Source organism: Arvicanthis niloticus, chromosome 2 (assembly GCF_011762505.2).
Source record: "Arvicanthis niloticus isolate mArvNil1 chromosome 2, mArvNil1.pat.X, whole genome shotgun sequence".
NCBI lineage: Eukaryota > Metazoa > Chordata > Mammalia > Rodentia > Muridae > Arvicanthis > Arvicanthis niloticus.
The window spans coordinates 112696418-112721344 of NC_047659.1; the positions used below are offsets into that span (position 1 = coordinate 112696418).

The following is a 24927-nucleotide window of genomic DNA, read 5'->3' on the forward strand; positions in this document are numbered from 1 at the left end:
TTATGCAGAGCAAAACACTGGAAACAAACAGATGAGGATTAAAATAGCACTTTTTTTTTTGGTCTGAGAGAAATAATAACAACAAACTTGCTTTGCAATTCAGTAAATAAAACATTCTAGAGACAAAAGGATGAAAATTAGGAAAATGAAATCAATATATTGAGGCCTACTGACTTCTCATGGAATTTATCTTTCCCTTAGTACACGAAGACTCTCCAAATCAAGTCATTAGCTTTGCTCTGAATGGTCAACTAGCACAACAGTGTGTGTCAGGTTCAAAGCTGTGCTGTTTGAAGACTATTCATGGGAGTAAAATGATTAACAGTCACCCAGAACTAGCATAGACACTTTATGCGGTATGTAACTCCAGCTTGAAAGACTAGAAATATTAAGTAGCTATACCTATATTCATATGTATACATATTAGAAATAAAGCCAGAATTCTGTTAAACTGTGGTAGTTCTTACTGATCAGAGTGAGAATTTCATTTGTATGCTGGTTTAAACTTTCTCTTTCTGATTCCCAGTGAACTCACCTAGCTGAGTTTACTCTGGCTTCAACAGTTGTTATAGTCAGCCAGCCTGCTGCCATCAGAAAGGCAAGCTAAATGTAATAGAAAAGTCTGCTTCCATTAAACGTTCCCCCCTCTTGGCCAAGTCCACTTATTAGGTAGAAATCCAGGATGTCTTGGAGGCATCAGAGAGAGTGGGGTTTGGTGAGTGGCATCATTATTACTTTAGATAGAAATAATGGCAATCTTAAAGTATAGAGAATAAGTAATGAAAAGCTTTGCTTATGTTTCATGATTTTTTAATAATAAAGTAGATAAAAGTGAATCACTGAAGAAAAACTGAAAACTAAAAAAGTTTTGGAGTCCTCACTAGTACAAGGAAATTGTGTGACTTCTATGAACATGTGTATGTCCATTCCTCATTTCCTAGTTAGCGACACTTAGCTACCCACCTAGCATTCACGTTTTAAAGACTGGAGGGGAAAATGGAATGTGGCCCTCTCCTAGAAGTCAACTCTAGCCTGCCATTTGCAAAGAGACCTACCTGTATATATCTGGCAGCTTTTCAGACAGCCACGCCCTGCAGGCTTATGGCTGTAAATTTCAGCCACCCCAGCTTTTGAGAAATGCAAATAAAGAAAACTCATCAAAAGGTTGCCATAATTCTCACAGATGACTAGAAGGAAGCAGTTTTGACTACTCAAAATTAATAGCGGCTCCCAAGGCCTTATAGGAACAGCTGTCACTGAGAAATACACTCACAAACAAATAAGCAATTCTCTCCCAGGTTTGATTTGTTAGTGGCATGAAGCAGCAGCCCTTCGGGAGCACTGAGCCACCTGCAGACCTCTGATGGGGTGGCTTGTACCCACTGCACACAGGATTTATGAGCCCAGGCCCTCTCAGACTCTGGCTCATGCTGACTCTCGTGAACCACCTGCTGCAGGAGAGCAAGGACAGGCACAAATGGCGATGCGGTGGGTGGATGTGGATGTGTGTCAGTTAACAATCACAAGTAGGATACATCACTAATACAAACTGCTTTCCTCTTCTCACCAAAATGCTGCAACTTCGAGGCATCAGACTTGGAAATGTCAACAGGGCTGCATGGCTTCTAGCTATATTTGGTATAGAGATTAATTTTCCCACACAGTCTCACTCTTCCCCGTGCTGGTGTCAATTTCGTTCAGGTGTGAACCAGTGAAGACAGACCTGATAACATTCATGTATGTTGCAGTAATGTTTGAAAGTAAGAAATACACTCAGATCTGTGAATATTAAATACTGTGTTTTCAAGAATAAATAAGAAGTTAAATTCAGTTCAATGCTTCCATTTCCCACCTCTTGCTATGATGTTAATTGTCTCTTTCTGGGTCTGAAACAGGCCAGAACTTTTCACTGTAATGACATTCAAAAGAAGGGCACAATTTCTGGTTATCGAAGTTAGCATCCATGGGGCCTTCCTATGAGCAAATTTTGAGAAATTGGATTTTGTGACATTTGGTCTCATCTACAGAATTCTACAACTGTTCTCTTGTTTAGTAAATACAGAAAATGAGGACACGAGAGCACTGAGCAGACCTTGGGTGGCAGCTCTGCCCCCAACATCCAAGAACCCAGAGGAAGCAGGGATCCCAGGCACTCGAACTCAGGCAGTATCCTAGGTAAGCAGACAGCAGGGCCCACCCTAAACAGGGAGTAACTGGGAACCAAAAGGACCCAGAAAGTCACTCCCGGCCTGGAACACTGGTTCCTTCCTGTCTGGGCCAGAGCACTGAGCAGATCTTGGGTGGCAGCTCTGCCCCCAACATCCAAGAACCCAGAGGAAGCAGGGATCCCAGGCACTCGAACTCAGGCAGTATCCTAGGTAAGCAGACAGCAGGGCCCGCCCTAAACAGGGAGTAACTGGGAACCAAAAGGACCCAGGAAGTTACTCCTGGCCCAGAACACTGGTTCCTTCCTGTCTGGGCCAGAGCACTGAGCAGATCTTGGGTGGCAGCTCTGTCCCCAACCTCCAAGAACCCAGAGGAAGCAGGGATCCCAGGCGCTCTAACTTGGACAGTGTCTTAGAAACTAGTTCTCAGATCTGAGGCCTAGATCAGACCTCTGCCAGGTCTGCTGTTGTGTGGACCCTGGATTCCACCTGAGACATGCTGGAAGTTCCACTCAATCCAGATCCACAGAGGAATAAATGAACTCAGAGCTTCAGACAACATATCCTGAGATATTCTAGAGGAGACACTGCACCCAGAACAGCAGACACCTAGCTGGACTGCTACCTTGGAGGCACCATATCCTGAGGCATCCTAGAGGTACGACTGTAATCAGTGCAGCTGGAAAAGATCACAGAGACATCTGGACCCCTAGGAGAACAGACACAAGCTAGATAACTAGAAAGACAGGCTTCAGTCAGAGACAGCAAGTACAGGCAGCACTAGAGTTAACCAGATGGCAAAAGGCAAGAGCAAGAATGTAAGCAACAGAAACCAAAGTTACATGGCATCATCAGAACCCAGCTCCCCCATCAGAGCAAGTCCTGAACACCCCATCACACCAGAAAAGCAGGATTCAGAATTAAAATCACTTCTCATGATGATGATAGAGGGCTTTAAGAAAGACATAAATAACACTCTCAAAGAACTTAAGGAGAGCACTGGTAGACAGATAGAAACCCTTAAAGAGGAAACACAAAAATCCCTTAAGGAATTTCAAGAAAATGCAACCAAACGGGAAAAGGAATTAAACAGAACCATGCAGGATCTAAAAATGGAAGTAGAAACAATAAAGAAATCACAAAGGGACAATACCCTGGAGATAGAAAACCTAAAAAAAAGATCAGGAGTCATAGACACAAGTATCACCAACAGAATACAAGAGATGGAAGAGAGAATCTCATGTGCAGAAGATACCATGGAAAACATTGACACAACTGTCAAAGAAAATGCAAAATACAAAAAGCTACTAACCCAAAATATACAAGAAATCCAAGACACAATGAGAAGGCAAAACCTAAGGATAATAGGTATAGATGAGGGGGAAGACTCCCAACTTAAAGGACCAGTAAATATCCTCAACAAAATTATAGAGGAAAACTTCCCTAACCTAAAGAAAGAGATGTCCATAAATATACAAGAAGCCTACAGAACTCCAAATAGTTTAGACCAGAAAAGAAATACTTCCCGCCATATAATAGTCAAAACATCAAATGTACAAAACAAAGAAAAAATACTAAAAGCAGTAAGGGAAAAAGGCAAAGTAACATATAAAGGCAGACCTATAAGAATTACACCAGACTTCTCACCAGAGACCATAAAAGCCAGAAGATCCTGGACCGATATCATACAGACCCTAAGAGAACACAAATGCCAGCCCAGACTACTATACCCAGCAAAACTCTCAATCATTATTGATGGAGAAACCAAAATATTCCATGACAAATCCAAATTTACACAGTATCTCAACACAAATCCAGCACTTCAAAGAATAATTGGTGGAAAACTCCAACACAAGGAGGGAAACTACAACCTAGAAAAAGCAAGAAAGTAATCTTCCAAAAACCCCAAAAGAAGATAGTTACACAAACATATCTCAACAGATGTTAGCCCAAAAGCTTGGATTAGTGAAGACTCAACCCACAGACCACATGAAGCTCATGAAGAAGGAAGACCAAGAGGGGATGCCTCAGTTCTACTTAGAACGAGAAATAAAAATGCTCAAGGGAGCAAATAGGGAAACAAAACATGGAACAGAAACTGAAGGAGGGGTCATCAGGAGACCTTTCCACCTGGGTATTCACCCCATGTACAGCCACCTAATCTAAACACTGTTGTGGATGGCTGGAAGTGCATAATGTGAGGAACATGATATAGCTGTCTCCTTAGAGGTCAGCCAAAGACTAAAACACTCAGAGGACAATGTTCACAATTAACCACTGATATGATCAGGGGTTTCCCAATGGAGAACTTAGTGAGAGGACTGAAGGCGCAGAAAGGGTTATTGACCCCAGGTGGAAAGCAACAATACCAAACAACCAGAGCCCCCCAGGGTCTAAACCACCAGCCTGGAAACACATAGGGAGGGACCCAAGACTCCAGAGGTATATGTAGGGGAGGATGGCCCTGTCAGACATAGGTGGGAGAGGAGTTTCTTGGTCCCATAAAAAAAATGAATGAAAAATGAATGAATGAACACACAGTGGGGGGGGATGTGAGGGCGGGGAGGGGATAGTGAGGGGGGTAGGTGTGGTCACTGCCTCATAGAAGCATGAGGAGGGGGATGGGATAGGTTTCTGGGTGGTGGGAGGAAGTAGGCTAAGGGGATAAAATCTGAAACATAAGTACTACAACCAATTTTAAGAAGTGTGTGGGGGGGGGAAGTCTTCAGAACCAACATCTTTAAAAAAAAATGTCAGCCCCCTGGGGGTGGGAATTTTTTTTTTTCTTGATACTAAAACTTGTTCTGAGAATTGTATATTGCAGAATACACAGCCTTGGTGTATCTACTCATCAAGCATACTGAGCAGACCTGCCCAAACCTCTGATGTCCTGGAATTCCATCTGGATTCAGTGAAGACACAGCATCAGAGGCTTATCAACTTACTCTTCCCCCTACCCCTCTTCTAAAATCTCAACGCCCTTAATCAGCTTGAAGAAGTTAAAGAAGAGTCAGCGCCCCTATTCCCTGAGCTTGGGGACTAATGTGGTTAATAATGGTCTGTCTTTCTAGGGACAAGTAGTGGTTTTGTTGGAACAGGGGGGATTAGCTAGGACTTACTGCATAGCCATAACCTACTGGTAGAAATCGGTATAATTATTATCAAGATGAAGTTATAAATTCTTAAATGGTACAAAATTTACTTTGATCTCAAATTTAAGGTTTTCATTGGTACGAGCCTCTTATTAATATAAAAATGAGATGAATATTGATACACTCATGGGCATTGTGCCTGTATAACACATTTAGGAATACAACGCCTAGACCCAGCCCTTTTTTAACTTTTTTAACTGATTTGGGACGGTTAACCTATGAGTTAAGGGACTATAGCAAATTCATATTTTTGAGTTTATTGTTAGGGTGCTTTCCATATTTTACATAGAAATAGCTGAGAGGAGTTAACAGAAAACAGTCCAGGTTACCTTACATGGATAGTTGGTTTTCAAAACATCAGAAGTCCATAGAACTGATGCTACAAATATTTATATATTAATGTTCATATTGATTAGAGACCTGTCTGCTCCTGACAGCTTCCTGTCGTGGATTCTAAGAAGAAATTGAGCATCCTTGGAGTTACTCCAGTTGTGTGGTAACAGCCACTAGGCAAGAATTGCCTCTCTCCATCTACAGACAAATTACTGTCCAGAAAAGGACACACATGCAGAATAGTCGACTGATTATATCTGCCTAGACAGAGTAATCAGTCCTTAATAATCCTGCATCACCAAGGTCTGTCAGATGATTCTGGGCCAGAAGGCTGAAGATTTGATGCTCCAACGTTCGGTAGTATAGGGGCTTTTCAGGTGTTCAGAGGTCTCTATAAATTGGCTAAGTTTTAGAAGCTATGCTTTGTGCTTCCCACAATTATAGTTAACTCAGTCATTCTGGATTTCTGACGGGGTTGAAAACTTATAGCTATTTACCGTAAGAGAAAAGATTTGAGTGGATGGTCGTCAGCTGACATTCATCCTAAAGCCAGGTTCAGAACTAAATGTTTTAGTTAGGATAGATGACAGAGGTGCTGGTTAGTCAACAAAATGATGGACTGGGTATTAGGACTATCTTGTACCTCACTGGTACGAATTGGCATAATTATGCTCTAATTGTATTTTGAGAGAAAAGTTTCATTTTAACAGGAAGGGTGATGTGTAGGAGGAGCTAAGGTAGGAGGAGTACTGAGAGGAAGAAAAGGAGTAAGAAGAGGAGGAGAAGGATAGGAGAAGCTAGGTGATGAAAGAGAGAAAGAAGGGGGAGACAGGGAGGCAGATATTCATGTATCTCCACCAGTCAAAGATAGTTGTTATATCTAGGTTGGTCAGTGGGTTACACCTCTGATTGAACAATTCCAAACTTATAACGCTTATGATTAACATTATTTTAAAAAAATGTATAAATGCAAAAAGGAAAAGGGGGCATGGGATAGGGGTTTTCTAAGGGGGGGGGAAATGGGGAAAGGGGATGGCATCTGAAGTGTAAATAAAATATCTAATAAAAAAAAAAAAGAAAAAAAAAAAAGAAAATGAGGACACAATGAGACCAAAAATCAGCTCACACAAACCACGTTCATTTCAAGTTCTTCATATGACTTTTAACTGATTTCTCTCTGAGTCTTGATTTCTTATTTCTAAAGTAAAAAGATGGGCTGGTAAGTCATGAAGGCCCCTTAGAATGTGAATTTCATATTCTGAAACTAGTTTCTAGCTGCAGTCTATCTTTCATTGCTACAGAAGAAGGGACAACTCAGGCCCACATCTCTGGGGTCTCAGGAGTTTTTTCCTGTTCATGCCTTGGCCTGTCTCTGTTGTTAATGTTGAGACTATTCAAGGCGTTTTCTCACTGGCCACTGGTTCTCACTATTTACCATTAGAGACCCATGAAACTGAAAAAATCAGAGTGCTGCGAAGATGGACGTGAAGGGAAAAGCAGGGAGTATCTTAATTAGCAACCTAAAGAGTCCATCCAGAGGAGGCGGCTGCATCACTACACACTCCTGGATCCCACATAATATTTACAAAATCAGAATTTCCTAGTCTACAGTCTCTTTCCACATATTTTGGAAAAGCCTTCCAAGGTAATTCAGTTTCTCTAAACTCAGGTCTTTGTTTCTCTACTTATCTTGAAAACAGTGGCTCTAACACCATCTATCCACCAAGCAGAGAATATGGTGTGGTTGTAAACCACTCAGTTGGCTACCTGTGCCTTGGATGATAACGTACCAGGTCAAAAAGCTTCTATTTTTGTCTACATAGCAATTCGCTATTTAAAGAGGCCGCAAGCATTGTAAAACTGAATTCATTGAAAGCTTACTGGATGTTCCAGTGGCTACGGTTGGTAGCATAATTTGGAAGCAAGTACATCTGCAATTTTTCATACTAATCATGGAGTGCTGGATATAAACCTATTTAGAATACACTGCAGTGATAGATGGTAACTAGCTCTCCAATGCAAATATGAGGCTAATATCTAGTTTATTTTCTCATCTTTATTGGGGCTGCTTTGTAGAAATTACTTGGAAAATAAAGGTGAGAAATGGTTCTATAAGCACAAGTCAAAGTCTGCATACGAATTAAACAACCTTGTGTCTGTTTTCTTCCCTCCACTGATACCCATTGGGCACCTAGTGAAGAGCAGAAGGCACAAAAACCAATTTCTCTAACACAGTGACCTACTAGTTTTACTTGAAGATTCTAAAAATATTTTTTCTCATTCAGCATTATAAAAAGAAAAGAGCTCCTTTAGAGATGTATGTGATAGAAAAGGATTGCATTTGACACCAGAGAACTTCTGTACCTCACTGATCTTTAAGTGATGAAATAGTTATGGTATAGATAAGCAGCCTAGTCTATTATATGTAACTTATTTTTTACCAGGTATGGACATTAGAAGTTCATTTAGTACTTGCTTTGATTTTGTGTGTGTGTGCGTGCGCATAATTTTAATTATTTACTTTTTGCATATGGGTAGCTTACCTATATGTATGTGTACCATGTGCATGCCTAGTGCTGACTCAGGCAAAAAGAAAGCACCAGATCTCCTGGGACTAGAGTTACAGATGGTTGCCCATGTGGATCTAGAATTGAACCTAGGTCCTCTGGAAGAGTGGCTAGTGCTCTTAACTGTTGAGCCAGCTTCTTCACTATGTATTTTAAGACATAAAATGTCCAATTTTCATTGCTAAATTTTTTTTTTTTTTGGCCTCTTAAGCTGCATAACACAAACTGGCTTCAGAATTACATCTAACCAAGAGCATTACAAGATGATCCTCAATCAATTCCAATGCTTAATTGCTTCCATTGGAAGATTCCCCTGGGTTAGGGCACACACCTTAGTCTCTGCCTGCTGCTGTAAGAAACTACCTTAGTCAAGGCAATGTTTGCCCAAAAGAAATTAATTTCTGGAGATGGAGACATTCAAGACCAACATGAAGCAGACCTGGTGAGGGCCTGTTCATCACAAATGCCTCCTTCATTGCCTTCCTCTAGCAGCAGAGAGGGGCTAAGCATCCTGGGATTCCTTTATTAGGGCACCAATCACTTTTAATTGGATTTCAACTTTAAGACTTAGTTAACACCCCTGCCCCACATAGGTCCCACTATAATATCACCAAATATGGGATAAATTTTACACATGAATGTTGTAAGGCACAAATATTCAGTCTGAGGCAATTCCCAGAAAGCTGGGCATGCTGAATGGAGAGCTGTTTGGTAAGTAGACCAAAACCAAAGTCCTTCAGAAGGCTGCGTGGTAGCCATGACCTTTGAACCTGTTACATGCAGCAGTTCTCTCCATGGCCCTAGGGAGTGTAGATTTATGGCCTATAAAAAGTTGTTCATGAAACAGATGTAGAGCCTAGGACAGTTGCCCACAAAGCCAGAAGGGAGCCCTGCCAGGCCTTTGCTATTCATTATAATGTGAGAAAACTGGTGTGCCCTTAAACATTTTTCATTTTCTTTCTAGCTTCTTTGTGAACATGGTTCTTAGACTTAAGACTGCATCAGGACCCATGAGTGTACATCCTGGACTCTGGACATAAACAGTATTTTTACCTTCTTAGAAGAGCACGTGAACATATAAAGGAACTTTGTTCCTGAGGACACAATTTGGCTGATATTTAAAAGACACAGTGATTTTAGTAAAGTAAAAGTACATGGTTTTCATACATATAGAAATACAGCACTATATAAATGATCTGTGTGGTGAGATATGAAAAAAAATGCAATCTGTCAGATACTGCAACATCCTTCAGAGCTGCCTGCAGTTTATGGGAGGCTACTGTGATCTATTGCAGACTAGCTGTGGCATTATCATTTCACAGATGAGGAATCTAAAAACATGGGGTTTAATTTGATTAAGATTCTGTACAAGGTCAATAGAAGAAACAAAAAAAAGTCGGAAGGCATTGTTGGCCTGCATGATACATATCAGTACATCATGGGGGCAAACTAATTGAGAACAAAGGAGTCAGCCTGTGTGCAATCTGGAAGAAACTGCTAATATTAAAGAAAATGCATAAATAAAAAATAACAACTGTACAATCTCCAAATATGTAGCATCTTCAGCGGAAAGAAAGCCCACTTGTTCTCTGAAGGGAGTAGGAACCACCTGGTGATGGTCATATGCTAATGTGTTACTCTTCAGTAATGAAGAGGAGAAAGGAGCCAGGCCTGGTGGGTCCTTTAATCCCAGAACTTGGGAGGCAGAGGCAGGCAAATCTCTGAGTTTGAGGCAGAGTATGACACAGAGAAACCCCGTCTCAAAAAACCTGACAAAGGAAAGAAAGAAAGAAAGAGAGAGAGAGAGAGAGAGAGAGAGAGAGAGAGAGAGAGAGAGAGAGAGAGAGAGAGGAAGGAGAGAGTAAGAAAGAAAAGAAAGAGAAGGAAGGAAAATGAATGAACTTAGTTTCAGTTTTTCCCTTCAGAAAATTTGTCACTGCCTGTAAGAAAAAGCTTAAAGCTTTGTTTTCTACCTTTTCACCCCCAACCCCTCCATTTCTTATTGTTTTATGGAACCAAGTGGCTTAATTTGGTAAGTTGGATTGCTTATCAAAACCCTTGGTTCCTTCTGCTTTGTTGGTGATGTTATCATTGGCTTACTATGCACATGTAGATCTCCTTAAAGAAACATTTCAATAAATAATTGATCATAGTAATGGGGTTATGTGGAGAGATGAGATGAATAATAGTTAAGGAGTTCTAACATGTTCTCCCAAGGTGATGGTCTTTGGGATTCTCATCCTGCTTGAGTTCAGAATAGTCTTCTTGACTTTATATTTGTATAAGTTAACTGTTTAAGGACACTTAAACAATAATACAATTTCATCACAGGAAAAGTTTTACAAGTAGATCAGAAGACATGCAGATATGTTTATGAATGTCCAGAGAAGCAGCAAAAAAAAAAATGTCTGGAAACTGGTCTAATGCCCTACAGTATTCTGGAAATCAGTGAAGCTGTTAAGCCAATTTAGTTAGTGGGCAATATTGCTCCAGCAAAAATGATACTCACCCCAGTAAGATACTTCTGGACTAGAGGAATGACAGTTATCCAGTAGGAAGACAAAGCTTTCTCCTTCATACTAGGTGCATTCACCCACATGTCTTTTGTAGAAGCTATGAATGTTCTGCCTGTGGAAACAATGACTCCACTCTAGCATGGGATCCCAGACCAGAGATACTCATGTCTGCCCATGTGGGCCTCATCTCTCAAGTATGTGGGCCATCACCTGTAAAATGTGGGGCAAAAAGAATGGCTACCAGACAGCCTCTTGCACCAACTGCTACAGAGTGCTGGAGCTTCTACCCTGATGAACACTGGGAGGTGGGTAGGCAGGGGCCTGATGCTGTGTGTAGTATATGGGAGCCTGTTGAGCTTAAATTTGTACATAGACCCAGAGGAACCCTGATAGATCCTGCAAATAGATACCTCAGAGGCTTAGATTAAGACAATCTTCAGAGGAGACTGGTCATATTTACCATGTATAGTGATGCATACCTTTAATCCCAGCACTTGGGAGGCAGAGGCAAGTAGATTACCACGAGTTTGAGGCCAGTCTTGTCTATATAGTAAATTTCATTCAAATCAGGGCTAGAAGACCCTCTATCCTCACCTCCATCAAAAACCAGACAAACTTTGGTATACCTTCCTCAATCTCTAAAGCATGGACTTAGGATCTATTATTTGAAACCAAAAAGAATCACTGAAACAACGTCATCAAAATCTCCATAAAAGAAACTGTCACATCCAGCTATTTTAGAGTCTGTCCCCAAGAGAACATACTCCAGAAGGGAATGTGAAAGAACAGGATGTAATTTTAGACAAAGTTTCAAAAGATTACATACTGTAACTAAAACTGAAGTTTTAAGGTGTCAAAAGATTATCTTAGTGAGCATATTACAGATTCCATATATTTTGAATTCCACTGTACTTTTCAACTTTCTTCAAACTTGATCAAAATGTTGGAGCCTTGTAATGAGTAAACTTAATGCATGTTATCATTCCAAAACCTTATCATTGAACATTGGTGAGGACAAGAATAATCTTCTAACTCTACAGAAAAAAATGAGCCCGATATGGTGATGGAGTGGGGTAAAGAAAATATATTCCCACATGTCTATGAAACAGGTATAGAGCAAAGAGAATTCACGGGTCCTGGAACAGCAAACCTGTGGCTTACCAGAGAAGCATTATTAAAGTCAAGTGCCTGGTATGGTGGTTTTTGGCCACAATATTTGGAAGTAGAAGATTAAGATTAAGGTTACAGACAGAGATGAAAACAATACACAGACTAACGACATAGATGAAAACAATACACAGACTAACGACATAGCTGACAAGTGTCCAGCAAACAGTACTAATCTTGAGATGCAACAGACAATGAAGGAGTAAGATGATGTGAAGCCAAGCTGCACAAAAGAAACTCAAATTTACTAGAGCATACAGAACAGAGAGATAGTCACCTCAATCCGAAAGCTATGCCTTGAAATGTTAAATGGAAACAGTTGCTTTACTTTGGTGGGAGAAGATTAATATAGAATTAGAATAAGATGCTATAAGAATTTCAAATGTAATGTGATTTTTTTTTTAAATTGCAGATTTTAATAGTGTTCATTAAGAAACAGAAGATAAAGACGAATATAGTGGTACATGGCCATCATCAGAGAACTGGGAAGGCTGATGTAGGATGCTTCAGATCAACTGAGGCTACACAATGAGACCTCATCATACAAACTGCTGTCATTCCCATCACTTCCCTACAACCCTCCCCTCATCCTTAGCTGGTAACAGCACTGAGTGCTCAGTCAGAGGGAGAGTGACAGGAAGTGAAAGCACTATACCAGGCCCACAGTAGGTTTGCAAGGCCCACAGTAGATAAGCATGTACATAATGTCTAGTTGTGGCAGCCAAAAAGCACACTGGTGCCACCAAGGCCTCCCCTGCCACATGCCATGTTTTCCAGTCTCAGACCACTGCTCTGTCATCTGTTCTCTTTGAAATGCATTCACACATGCGTCTCAGGATCCTCCTTCATAACTAATGTATTTTGTCCTCAGGATAAAGTAATTATAAGCCACAAAATTGAACTCAACACAGAAAAGCAATTTCCGTTCTCGGTTCCCATCTCAGTCCTGAGGCTGTGTTTAGGAAAGGGCCCCTGTGAGCACAAGTCAAGAATATAATGGTCTGAATGCTGAACCAGTGCTAGGAATTAAAACAAGAGTAAAGAAACAGCCTCACAACTGCTGATCTAGACACCGGAATTGGCTTTAGGAGAAGTTCATACATCTTCCTGTACAAACTGCAGACTTACCCTTCATCTTCCATGACATCTCCAACTGGGTGTTTAAGAATATCTTCAAATTTAATCTATAAAATATAATTCTGGATTGGAGCTCCCTGCCATCCTAGCAATCCATTCTCCAAATGAGTGTTCAAACAACCTTTAGAAAGTGACACTAGGCCACTCTGTTATCTTGTTTTATCACTGATGGCTTTCTACAAACTAAGAATACAACTTAGTACACTAAGTGATCATGATGTTGACTTCCATCCTCACCCTTACCTCATGGGTAATCACACATCATTTGTTCTTGGATGATAGCAATTTGGACCCATCTCACGGCCTTTGTATCTGCTGCTTTCCTGACATAAGATGTGCTCAGTTCTAGAAGTTCATGCACGGCTTCTTTACAATATTTAGGTCTCAGCTTCTATTTCTTTGAGTCTTGCCTGGCCTGCCTGGTTAAAATCTATCCAACTGCCTAGTTAGGCTACAGTACAGGTGTCCTGTTTTACTTACTCTATGGAACTTCACCTTAGTGAAAGTGCCTAAGAGATCTGTTTATTGTTAATCCTTTCTAACTCAAGAGAAGTGAGAATGTCACTATTGAGTTGCTAAGTACAAATCTGTGGCTGAAGAGGCTAATGCACAAATAAAGCCAATTTGGTTTTCTTGGTTTTCGTCATTAGATGATAATATATGTCAACTTGTTCATACACATATCCCCCTTCACAAATAGATTTCTATGCCTAATAGTCTCTGGTCAGATCCTTTTCCTGGTACTAGGAAACCTTGACTTGCAAGTTCCTATCATGCCAAGTCCAGGTAAGCTTTCTTTTATAATACCTTTGCAGATGGCTTCTGTTGTGACATTTGCTTTAAAATAAAATAGTACCAACAGAGATGTGTGCGGGACCCTTTATAAACTCTTCTGTGTCTGACTCTTCTCACTTGAACTTGAATTCTATCTGGCCAAAGATCCCAGAACCAGGATAGACTTTATCAACAGGCCAAGACACTGTGTCCCCACCACTATTCACTGGTATTTTCATGAGGCAGCAGACTTAATTAAAATGACACTCACAACATGGCCTTCCTCAAGACAATCAGTTGTTTTCTTTCCTTGTTCACAGTCAGTCTCTCTCCATAAGAATATAGACAGTACCTCAGAGGAAAAGGCTGGAAAACAATTTTCCATTCAAATGGTCCCAAGAAACAAGCTAGAGTAGCCATTCTAATATCGAATAAAATTGACTTTCAACCAAAAGTTATCAAGAAAAATAAGAAAGAACACTTCATACTCGTCAAAGGAAAAATCTACCAGAACTGAACTCTCAATTCTGAATATCTATGCTCCAAATGCAAGGGCATCCACACACATAAAAGAAACCTTACTAAACCTTAAAGCACAAATTGCACCTCACACTATAATATTAGGGGACTTCAACACCACACTCTCAGAAATGGGCAGATCATGAAAACAGAAACTAAACAGAGACACAGTGAAACTAACAGAAGTTATGAACCAAATGGGTTTAACAGATATCTATAGAACATCTCATCCTAAAACAAAAGAATATGCCTTTTTCTCAGAACCTCATGGTACCTTCTCCAAAATAGACCATATAACTGAGGCCTTAACAGATACAAAAAGACTGAAATAATCCCTTGCATCCTATCAGATCACCACGGACTAAGGCTGGTCTTCAATAATAACAAAAACAATAGAAATCCCATATACATGTGGAAACTGAACAACACTCTACTCAATAATGACTTGGTCAAGGAAGAAATAAGGAGAAATTAAAGACTTTTCAGATTTTAATGAAAATGAAAGCTTGTCATACCAAAACTTATGGAACACAATGAAAGCAGTGCTAAGAGGAAAATTCATAGCTCTAAGTGCCTACAAAAAGAAAATGGAGAGAGCATACACTAACAACTTGACAGCACACTTGAAAGCTCTAGAACAAAAAGAATCAAACACACTCAAGGGGAGTAAATGGCAGGAAATAATCAAAATCAGGGCTGAGGTCAACCAAGTAGAAACAAAAAGAACTGTACAAAGTATCAATGAAACCAGGAGCTGGTTCTTTGACAAAATCAACAAGATAGATAAACCCTTAGCCAGACTAACCAGAGGGCACAGAGACAGTATCCAAATTAATAAAATCAGAACTGAAAAGGGAAACATAACAACAGAAATTGAGGAAATTAAAAAAATCATCAGATCCTACTACAAAAGCCTATACTCAACAAAACTGGAAAATCTGGAAGAAATGGACAATTTCCTAGACAGATACCAGGTACCAAAGTTAAATCAGGAGCAAATAAACCATCTAAACAGTTCCATAACTCCTAAAGAATATCAGCAGTCATTAAAAGTCTAACCACCAACGAAAGGCCCAGGACCAGATGGTTTTAGTGCAGAATTCCTTCAAGGAAGACCTAATACCAATTCTCTTCAAACTATTCCACAAAATAGAAACAGAAGGAACCCTACCCAATTCATTGTATGAAATTACAATTATGTTCATACCTAAACCACACAAAGACACAACAAGAAAAGAGAATTTCAGACTGATCTCGCTTATGAATATCGATGTAAAAATACTCAAAATTCTCACAAACTGAATCCAAGAACACATCAAAACAATCATTCATCATGATCAAGTAGACTTTATCCCAGGAATGCAGGGAAGGTTTAATATATGGAAATCCATCAATGTAATCCACTATATAAACAAACTCAAAGAAAAAAAAACCCACATGATCATCTCACTAGATGCTGAGAAAGCATTTGACAAAATTCAACATCCCTTCATGGTAAAAGTCTGGAAAGATCATGAATTTAAGGCCCATAACTAAACATAGTAAAAGCAATATACAGCAAACCAGTAGCCAACATCAAACTAAATGGAGAGAAACTTGGAGGAATCCCATTAAGATCAGGGACTAGACAAGGCTGCCCACTCTGTCCCTACCTATTCAATATAGTACTCAAAGTCCTAGCCAGAACAATTAGACAACAAAAGAAAGTCAAAGAGATACAAATAGGAAAGGAAGAAGTCAAAATATAACTACTTGCAGATGATATGATAGTATACTTAAGTGACCCCAAAACTTCCACCAGAGAACTCCTAAACCTGATAAACAACTTTAGCAAAGTGGCTGGTTAGAAAATCAATTCAAACAAATAAGTAGCCTTCCTCTACTGAAAAGATAAGGAGGCTGAGAAAGAAATTAGGAAAATGACACCCTTCACAAGAGTCACAAATAATATAAAATATCTTGGAGTGAATCTAACCAAGCAAGTTAAATATCTGTATGACAAGAACTTCAAGTCTCTGAAGATTTCAGAAGATGGAAAGATCCCCTATGCTCATGGGTTGGCAGGATTAATATAGTAAAAATGGTCATCATGCTGAAAGCAATCTACAAATTCAATGCAATCCCCATCAAAATTCCAACTCAATTCTTCATAGAGATAGAAAGAGCAATTTGCAAGTTCATTTGGAATAACAAAAACAAAACAAAACAAAACAAAACAAAACAAAACAAAAAAAACAAAACAAGGATAGTGAAAACTATTCTCAACAATAAAAGAACTTCTGGGGGAATCCCCACCTCAAACTGTACTACAGAGCAATAGTGATAAAAACTGCATGGTATTGGTACAGAGACAGGCAGGAAGATCAATGGAATAGAATAGAAGACCCAGAAATGAACCCACATACCTATGGTCACTTGATCTTTGACAAAGAAGCTAAAACTGTCCAGTGGAAAAAGGACAGCACTTTCAACAAATGGTGCTGGTTCAACTGGAGGTCAGCATGTAGAAGAATGCAAATAGATCCCTTTTTATCTCCTTATACAAGCTCAAGTCCAAGTGGATAATAGACATCCACATAAAACCAGATATACTGAAATTAATAGAAGAGAAGATAGGGAAGAGACTCAATACCTAGGCACAGGGGAAATTTTCCTGAACAGAACACCAATGGCTTATGCTCTAAGATCAGGAACTGACAAATGGGACCTCATCAAATTGCAAAGGTTCTGTGAAGCAAAGGACACTGTCAATAGGACAAAACAGCAACCAACAGATTGGGAAAAGATCTTTACCAATCCTACATCCAATAGAGGGCTAATATCCAATATATACAAAGCACTCAAGAAATTAGACTCCAGACAACCAAGTAACCCTATTTAAAACTGGGGTACAGAGCTAAACAAAGAATTGTCAACTGAGGAAACTCAAATGGCTGAGAAGTACCTAAAGAAATGTTCGGCTGGGGCGGTGGTGGCACATGCCTTTAATCCCAGCACTTGGGAGGCAGAGGCAGGCGGATTTCTGAGTTTGAGGCCAGTCTGGTCTACAGCGTGAGTTCTAGGACAGCCAGGACTACACAGAGAAAAATGGCTAAGATCAAAAACTCAGGTGATACCAGATGCTGGCAAGGATGTGGAGAAAGAAGAGCACTCCTCCATTGTTGGGGAGATTGCAAGCTGATACAACCACTCTAAAAATCAGTCTGGTTGTTCCTCAGAAAATTGAACATGGTATTATCTGAGGACCCAGCTATACCTCTCCTTAGCATATACCCAAAAGATGTTCCAATGTACAACAGGGACACATGCTCCACTATGTTCATAGTAGCCTAATTCATAATAGCCAGAAGCTAGAAAGAACCCAGATGTCCTTCAACAGAGGAATGGATACAGAAAATGTGGTACATATACATAATGGAGTATTACTCAGCTATTAAAAACAATGAATTTGAGAAATTCTAAGGCAAATGGATGGAACTAGAAAATATCATCCTGAGTGAGGTAACCGAATCACAAAAGAACACATATGGTAAATACTCACTGATAAGTGGATATTAGCCCAGAAGCTCGTAATACCCAAGATACAACTCACAGACCACATGAAGCTCAAGAAGATGGAAGAGACCAAAGTGTGGGTGCTTTGGTCTTTATTAGAAGGAGTAACAAAATACTCATGGGAGCAAATATGGAGACAAAGTGTGGGACAGGAACTGAAAGATGGGCTGTCTAGAGACTGTTCCACCTGGGTATCCATCCTATGTACAGTCATCAAAGGCAGACACTGATGTGGATGCCAGGAAGTGCATGCTGACAGGAGCCTGATATAGCTGTCTCCTTAGAGGTCTGCCAGAGCCTGACATATACAGAGGTTGATGTTCACAGCTAACCATTAAATTAATCATGGGTTCCCAATGGAGGCGTTAGAAAGAAGACTGAAGGAGCAGAAAGGTTTTGCAGCCCCATGTGGAGAGCAACAATGCCAACTGACCAGAGTTCCCACATTCTAAACCACCAGCCTGGGAGCACATAGGGAGGGACCCATGGCTCTAGCTATATATGTAGTGGAGGATGGCATTGTTGGTCTTAGGTTCGAGAAGAGGTCCTTGTTCCTGTGAAGGGTGTATGCTCCAGTGTGTGGGAATTCGAAGGTGGGGAGGTGGGAGTTGGTGGGTGGGGGCACATCCTCATAGGGGAGATGGCATAAGGGGTTTCTGGTTGGTACAAGAAAATGAGGAAAGGGGATAACATCTGAAATGTAAATAAAATATCCAATAAAATAAAAAGAATTTAAGATATGCATTCTGAGTGAAGTAACCTACAAAAGAGGGAGAGAGGGATCTGGGAGGGAGAGAGGAGAGAGGAGGGGGCAGGAAAAAGCAGGGTTGGTTCAGATAGGGAGGAGATGGGGGAAAAGTACAGAGGGTTAGGAACTTGAAAGGATGTGTGTAGCAGTGGGAGAGGGTAAACTGGGGGTAGCCACTAGAAAGTCCCAGATGCCAGGAACCCAAGAGGTTTCCAGGACCTAACAGGGAGGACATTAGCCAAAACCCCCCAACAAAGGGGAGACAGAACTATATCTAGTGGATAGGCAAGTTCCCTGGTTAAGGGATGGGGCCACTCTCCCATCTCAAAAATATTAATCCAGAAATCTTCCTGTCAAAAGGATATGCAGGGACAAAGAGTGGAGCAGAGATGGAAAGAAAGGCCATCCAGAGACTGCTCCACCTATGGATCCATCCCATCTGCAGACATCAAACCCAGTCACTATTGCTGATGCCAAGAAGTGCTTGCTGATATAAGCCTAGTAAAGCCGTCCCCTGAGAGGCTCTGCCAGAGCCTGACCAATACAGATGCAGATGCATGCAGCCAAACATCTGACTGAGTGCAGGGACCACAGTGGAGAAGTTAGGGCAAATCAACCAGCCAGAGCCCAAAGCTCCCAGAGACTAAACCACCAACCAAAGAGCATACATGGGGGGATCCATGGCTCCAGCTGGATATGTAGTAAAGGATTGCCTCATTGGGCATCACTGGGAATAGAGCTCCTTGGTCCTCTGGAGGTTCCCAGAGTAGAAAAATGTTAGGACCCTGAAGCAGAAGTGGGTGAATGGGTGGGAGAGTACCCTCATACAGGCAGGAGGAAGGGAGGAGGGGATAGGGGTCTGTCGAGGGCAAACTAGGAAAAAGGATAACATTTGAAATTTAAATAAATAAAATAACCCATAAAAATGAAAAACAAAAAAACAAGTTAAACAAACAAACAAAAAAAAGAATTTAAGATATGTTAGAGAAAAGACATTTGTTCCAGTACACTACAGTACTATTGGAAGCTAGAGGACAGTAAATACACAGAATGAGTTCAACTAAATAAAGAATTGGAATAAAAAATCATGGAATAAATGGCATGTGCAAACACACATGTACATGTGATTTACATCTTTTGTTTCAAATACAGTACTTATTCTATTTGCTCTGCAGGGACTTTAGAGACAGTGTACAGAATGTACTCATTACTAAAGACTTGATGTAGTAGCTCATAACCAGGGAGATAGTAAGCTACAAGGTTCACTTTAAAATCAAGCTGCTGTGTGTATTTAGTATGTGTACAAAAATGCCTCTTTCTATTGTCAATATTAATTTGGGACATGAAGGTAAACTTCAGAAGCAAACTTCATGACTTGAATTGATATGACTACTATAAAAAAATAGCTTTTGAGAATAATAAACTGTATAATATATACTAGAAGCTTCTCCAATTTTTTAAAGATGACTAGTATAGCAGCTGAACAACAGAACTTCAAAGATGGCTTAATTTTATCTCAGTTACCTTGACTCTTCAAATCAAGCAATCATTCTACTTAAAACAAATGTTCCCTCTCATTTCACATCATTAAGAAAAGGTAAAAGCCATAGCAATGTTAAAGAACATTAGTTTATTCATGTGAGCCAAACTGGAGTAAATTTTCCTTCTAAAATGTGATTCATCACATACTTGCATTTTATAGACAGTGGGGGGGAAACATTAAGTGAAAGTATACAGAGTGGAAATTGACTGTTGACTGTAGTCAGTTCAACCCTAAATTCCTACAAGGCTGAAGCTCCACACAGCTTCTTCTGGCTGAAGCAAAATTGTTGTGAATATCTGGAAATGAAATTCAGACTAGCGTCATTTTTTTTTTTTTAGTTAAACTTATTTTAAAATCCAGTATTTGTCCAAAAGACAGAGATTATTAATGTAGCAATACACTCTGGGTATCTAATCTATGCAATATATTCTTGGTTCTAGATAATTTCATGTCATTATCTAAACTTCTCTCTATTGTTTGATGGTAAAATAAATCTCATGACTTGATTTCTCATTAAATCGAGGCCTAGGCAGGAATGAACTTTTTCTCCCAGGAAAAAGCAGTAAATCCACCCAAACAAATATAACACTATTACATTTTAGTAGATCTTCTCTTCTCTTCTCTTCTCTTCTCTTCTCTTCTCTTCTCTTCTCTTCTCTTCTCTTTTCCCCTCCCGTCCCCTCCCTTCCCCTCCCCTCCCCTCCCCCTTCCTCTCTCTCTCTCTCTCTCTCTCTCTCTCTCTCTCTCTCTCTCTCTCTCTCTCTCTCTTTTTCTATTTTTATTTTTGGTTTTTAGAGACAGGGTTCCTCTGTGTAATAGCCCTGGCTGTCCTGAAATTCCCCATGTAGACCAGGTTGGTATTGAACGCACAGAGATACCTTCTGCCTTCTGAGTACTGGGATTAAAGGCATTGGCCACCATGCCTGACTCATGTTTCCAGATCTTACGTTTAAAAGTTATAAGTTGATTAAACCATCTCAAGTAAACCATAAATTCATGTACAGGATGTGGTTCAATTACTATCTACTATTTTTCAAATCTTTGCTCAGAAAATCTTTCAGTTTTGTACAACAGTAATGTAACAAGAACAGAATGAGAATAGTAATGTTGACAGATAAAATAAGGTGGTGGGATCCAGTGTTGAGAAGCTGAGAGAAGGAGGCTGCTGCTAATGCTGTCAGCTCAATTACTTTATAAAATGTACACTCTTAATTGGCAAGAATGATTTCACAACTCACCTCTGCATACTTTAGCTTCAATGTTTTATGCATTTCTCGAAAACGACTGTAACGCCTGAATACAGTCCATGTCTCATCTAAGACAGAAATCTATTAGCAAGAAAGCAAAAACAAGTCAGCATTAATTACAAGAAAGTAACTAACTTTTAAAAACATAATTTTAAAATTAAGTTAAAAATGATTAGTATGTAAAATGTCTCTACAATTGAAAACATTAATCTAGCTGGATGAATACAACTTATAAATAGTAACTGAGTCCTATTAAACATCCATCTTCTGCAGCCATATCTTGTATGTCTTATTATAAGTGGTTCCTATGTAAAGCTAAGACCAGAAGACTACCTCTTAACAGATCACAAGAATGGTACCTGCCTCCAAGTCTGAAGACCAGAGTTCTATCATCAAGACCCATATAGTGAAAGAAGAGATCTGACTCATGAAAGTTGTTCTTTGAACTTTACATGTACGCCAATGAACACATGTGCCTACCATTCTCTCATTCTCTCTCTCTTCCTCTTTCTCTGTCACACACACACACAAATAATTTATGTACATATACATGCATATATACACATAAATATATAATATACACATACAGAAATATTTATATATATGCATTCATATATACATATACACATATATGTTAGTTTTATATATATTCATTTATTTTATGGTATGTATGTGTGTATGTATATGTATACATGTATACATGTATATATGTGTATGAATATATACATCAAGGGGAAAAATGTATCCCTTAACTCTCTAACTAGCTAATAGAATCCCAGAGGATATTCTTTTGGGTTCAGCAAAGTGTTCTATGTAAAATGTCTAGTGTGGGTCACTAGAGGTTACCACAGTAGACAGAAGGGAAAGACAAGAGGAGAATCAGAGATAAAAAGAGGAGGAGGAGAAGAGAAAAAGACAAAAAAATTAAGGAAAACATTTCACTGTGTTTGTGACCACTATCTTAAATACACAACAGTTGGTTTTCCATACCTCCAGGAAAGAACTTCTGCCGTAGACTTTTCCTAGTTCTCTGGGGTAAAAGCAAGCACTGCAGCCCATCACTACCACCAGCCGCTGGCATCCTCAGCAGCCTCCATAGGCATAGGTGAACACCACCATCAACCTCACTTCTCAGCTCTACCTGCCACTGTTCTGAGTTCCAGACCACAAACCCAGACTAAAGACAACCTAGTCTAGATATGCCACAGGAATGTCTAATTCAGCTTGATATTCTCTCATCTAAAGACACTATACCAAACTCAATACACCCAGCCACCTGGAGGTGGGCAGCCATCTTCAGCTGTCCTTTTTGTAACATCCCCACATCTAAACAAGCTGGTGGGACTCACCAGGACTTCACCCTGCTCTTAGAAAATGACCTCATTCTGTACCTGCTGCCAGTAGAAGTGTGGGAAATCTCAGCCTGCACATTAGACAAATGTCCAGGAACCATGGTGCATCAGTGGAAGAGAAGCCACAGTGAAAAATTACCTAGGTAGGGAGCTTCCAGAGAAGTGTCTTGAATCCCAGCATCGTCTGAGTCACTCATTTCTAGATTGGTAAATGAGCTGTTTGGGTCTGTGTGTGTGTGTGTGTGGGGTGGGTGGGCTGTACAATGATGAAGACTTTTATTATTATGCTTTTGCATTTGCTTTTCTGTTAAACAATTTAATAATGGCAGGTCTCCTTAGGTTCTTTGAAAACAGGTATTTCACAAGGAACAAGCGAGTTGTTAAGGCGGTTACAATGCAGGTGCTCTGCAGCTGTGGTATGTCACACTGGTATGCTAGGCACTCCAGCTGGGGAACACTGCTTCTTGCAGGCAGACCGGTAGGTCTTTCTTTTCAGACCCCTTCTCACTAGAGCTTGCAGTCAGGGCTGAGGTCAAGTAGGGCAGGACAGGACAATCCATGGCCTGGGATGGACAGGAACATCCAAGGGAGAATCAGAGGAGGGAAGAGGCCTCTCAGCTTTCCATGTGCCTGGTGGTGTGTGATGCCAGAAAAGGCAGAGCTACTGGAGTTATATCCGTGATGTGTGAGTAGGAAGATGTAGGAGGTTTGAGGTGAGGTGAGGCATGGCTCTGTTGGTATGAGAAAATCACCAAGGGAAGTTGACATTTTGCCTGTAACTCAGAGTTCAATGCCTCCTTCATGGGGAACACCTTCACTAGACCCCTCAGATTCACAATGGAGCACCCACAAGATCTAGCAGCACTTCAGAATATTGCAGGATTATCTGTCACTTAAGCCTCCTGTAGGGACATCTGTCACCTCTGTTCTGACTGAATGTGACTCCTCATGCTGAAGCACAGCCCTAACAGACCATGCAAGTATAAACCACCAGACACCCACTAACACTCTTGATAGGGTCTTCTCATCTGCGCCATGTGTCCTGAGCCTCACCTGTCCTAGGCAGCAAAAGTCCCAGACTGCCAGTTCAACTCTCTTCAGCACAAGCTGCAACCTACTGTTTCCAGAGAAACACATTAATTCTCTTCTCTAATACACCAATGTATTTCCTGTGTCACATTATCCTCATAATCACCTAAACAGAATACCACTATGCCATCCTAAACTCCATTTGCTAGTCCTTCACTGCCTCTTCCATTGAAATACACTTCTATTAAAAGGCTTAATTATGATATCATCAATCTATTCTTGTTTTCTCCTGAATCCACACTAAAACAGCAATTCCACTAAGGTCATCAGCACTTCCCCATTGCTAAGCCAATGGGTGAATCCTTCATCATGCTCTCAGTTCACCTTGGGAAGGACCCAAGAAGATCTGGCTCACTCTCCCTGCTCACATTTTTCGCTTGACTTCCAGGCTGCTGCTCTTTTTTTATCTTTATACTTTTCTTTGCTGGGTCTTCTCATATCCCTGACCTCTAAATACTAAATGTACCAGGATCTTATCCTTGACCATGTTTTATTTTCTACCTGTACTCTCTCCTCATTGTTTAAATTTACATGCTAGGACTCCCTGCATGTGCATCTTCTGCTCAACTTAGACTCATATATCCTACTGCTTACATGGACCCCTAAAATGCACCTCAAGCTCAACAAGGTTCATTTACTAAACTTCATCATACTCAACCCACATCCTCTCCTCGTTTCAGTTAATGTCTTTCTTCTCATTCAATCCCAACCATGTTGTCCTCGTTAATGTTCCTCTCTTCTACCTTACATGCAAACCACCAGCAAACCCTTTAATTATTCAGAATATGAATCTGGCCATGTCTCACCAGGTCCATCATCCCTATCTAATTATTTTTGACAGATTTTAATATTAGTCCCTTGACTGTACATGTCTCTTTTCTTCTTCTTCTTCTTCTTCTTCTTCTTCTTCTTCTTCTTCTTCTTCTTCTTCTTCTTCTTCTTCTTCTTCTTCTTCTTCTTCTTCTTCTTCTTCCTCCTCCTCCTCCTCCTCCTCCTCCTCCTCCTCCTCCTCCTCCTCCTCCTCCTCTTCTTCTTCTTCTTCTTCTTCTTCATTCTTTTGTCA

General features: G+C 40.2%; 1 protein-coding gene across 7 annotated transcripts in view; it reads right to left on the reverse strand.

Annotated features, from left to right (window-relative positions):
• Kif16b (kinesin family member 16B) overlaps positions 1-24927 on the reverse strand; it is a 291086-nt gene that overhangs the window by 43248 nt on the left and 222911 nt on the right. For 5 of the 7 annotated variants that reach the window (XM_034494994.1, XM_076929869.1, XM_076929868.1 and 2 more), the window contains one exon: positions 21415-21504. The exons of 1 other annotated variant lie outside the window; for it this stretch is intronic. In XM_034494994.1, the coding sequence (XP_034350885.1) occupies positions 21415-21504 (90 nt within the window). Of the gene's footprint in view, positions 1-20318; positions 20473-21414; positions 21505-24927 lie in introns of those variants that run through there. One more of the 7 variants, XM_076929870.1, reaches the window with a different exon arrangement.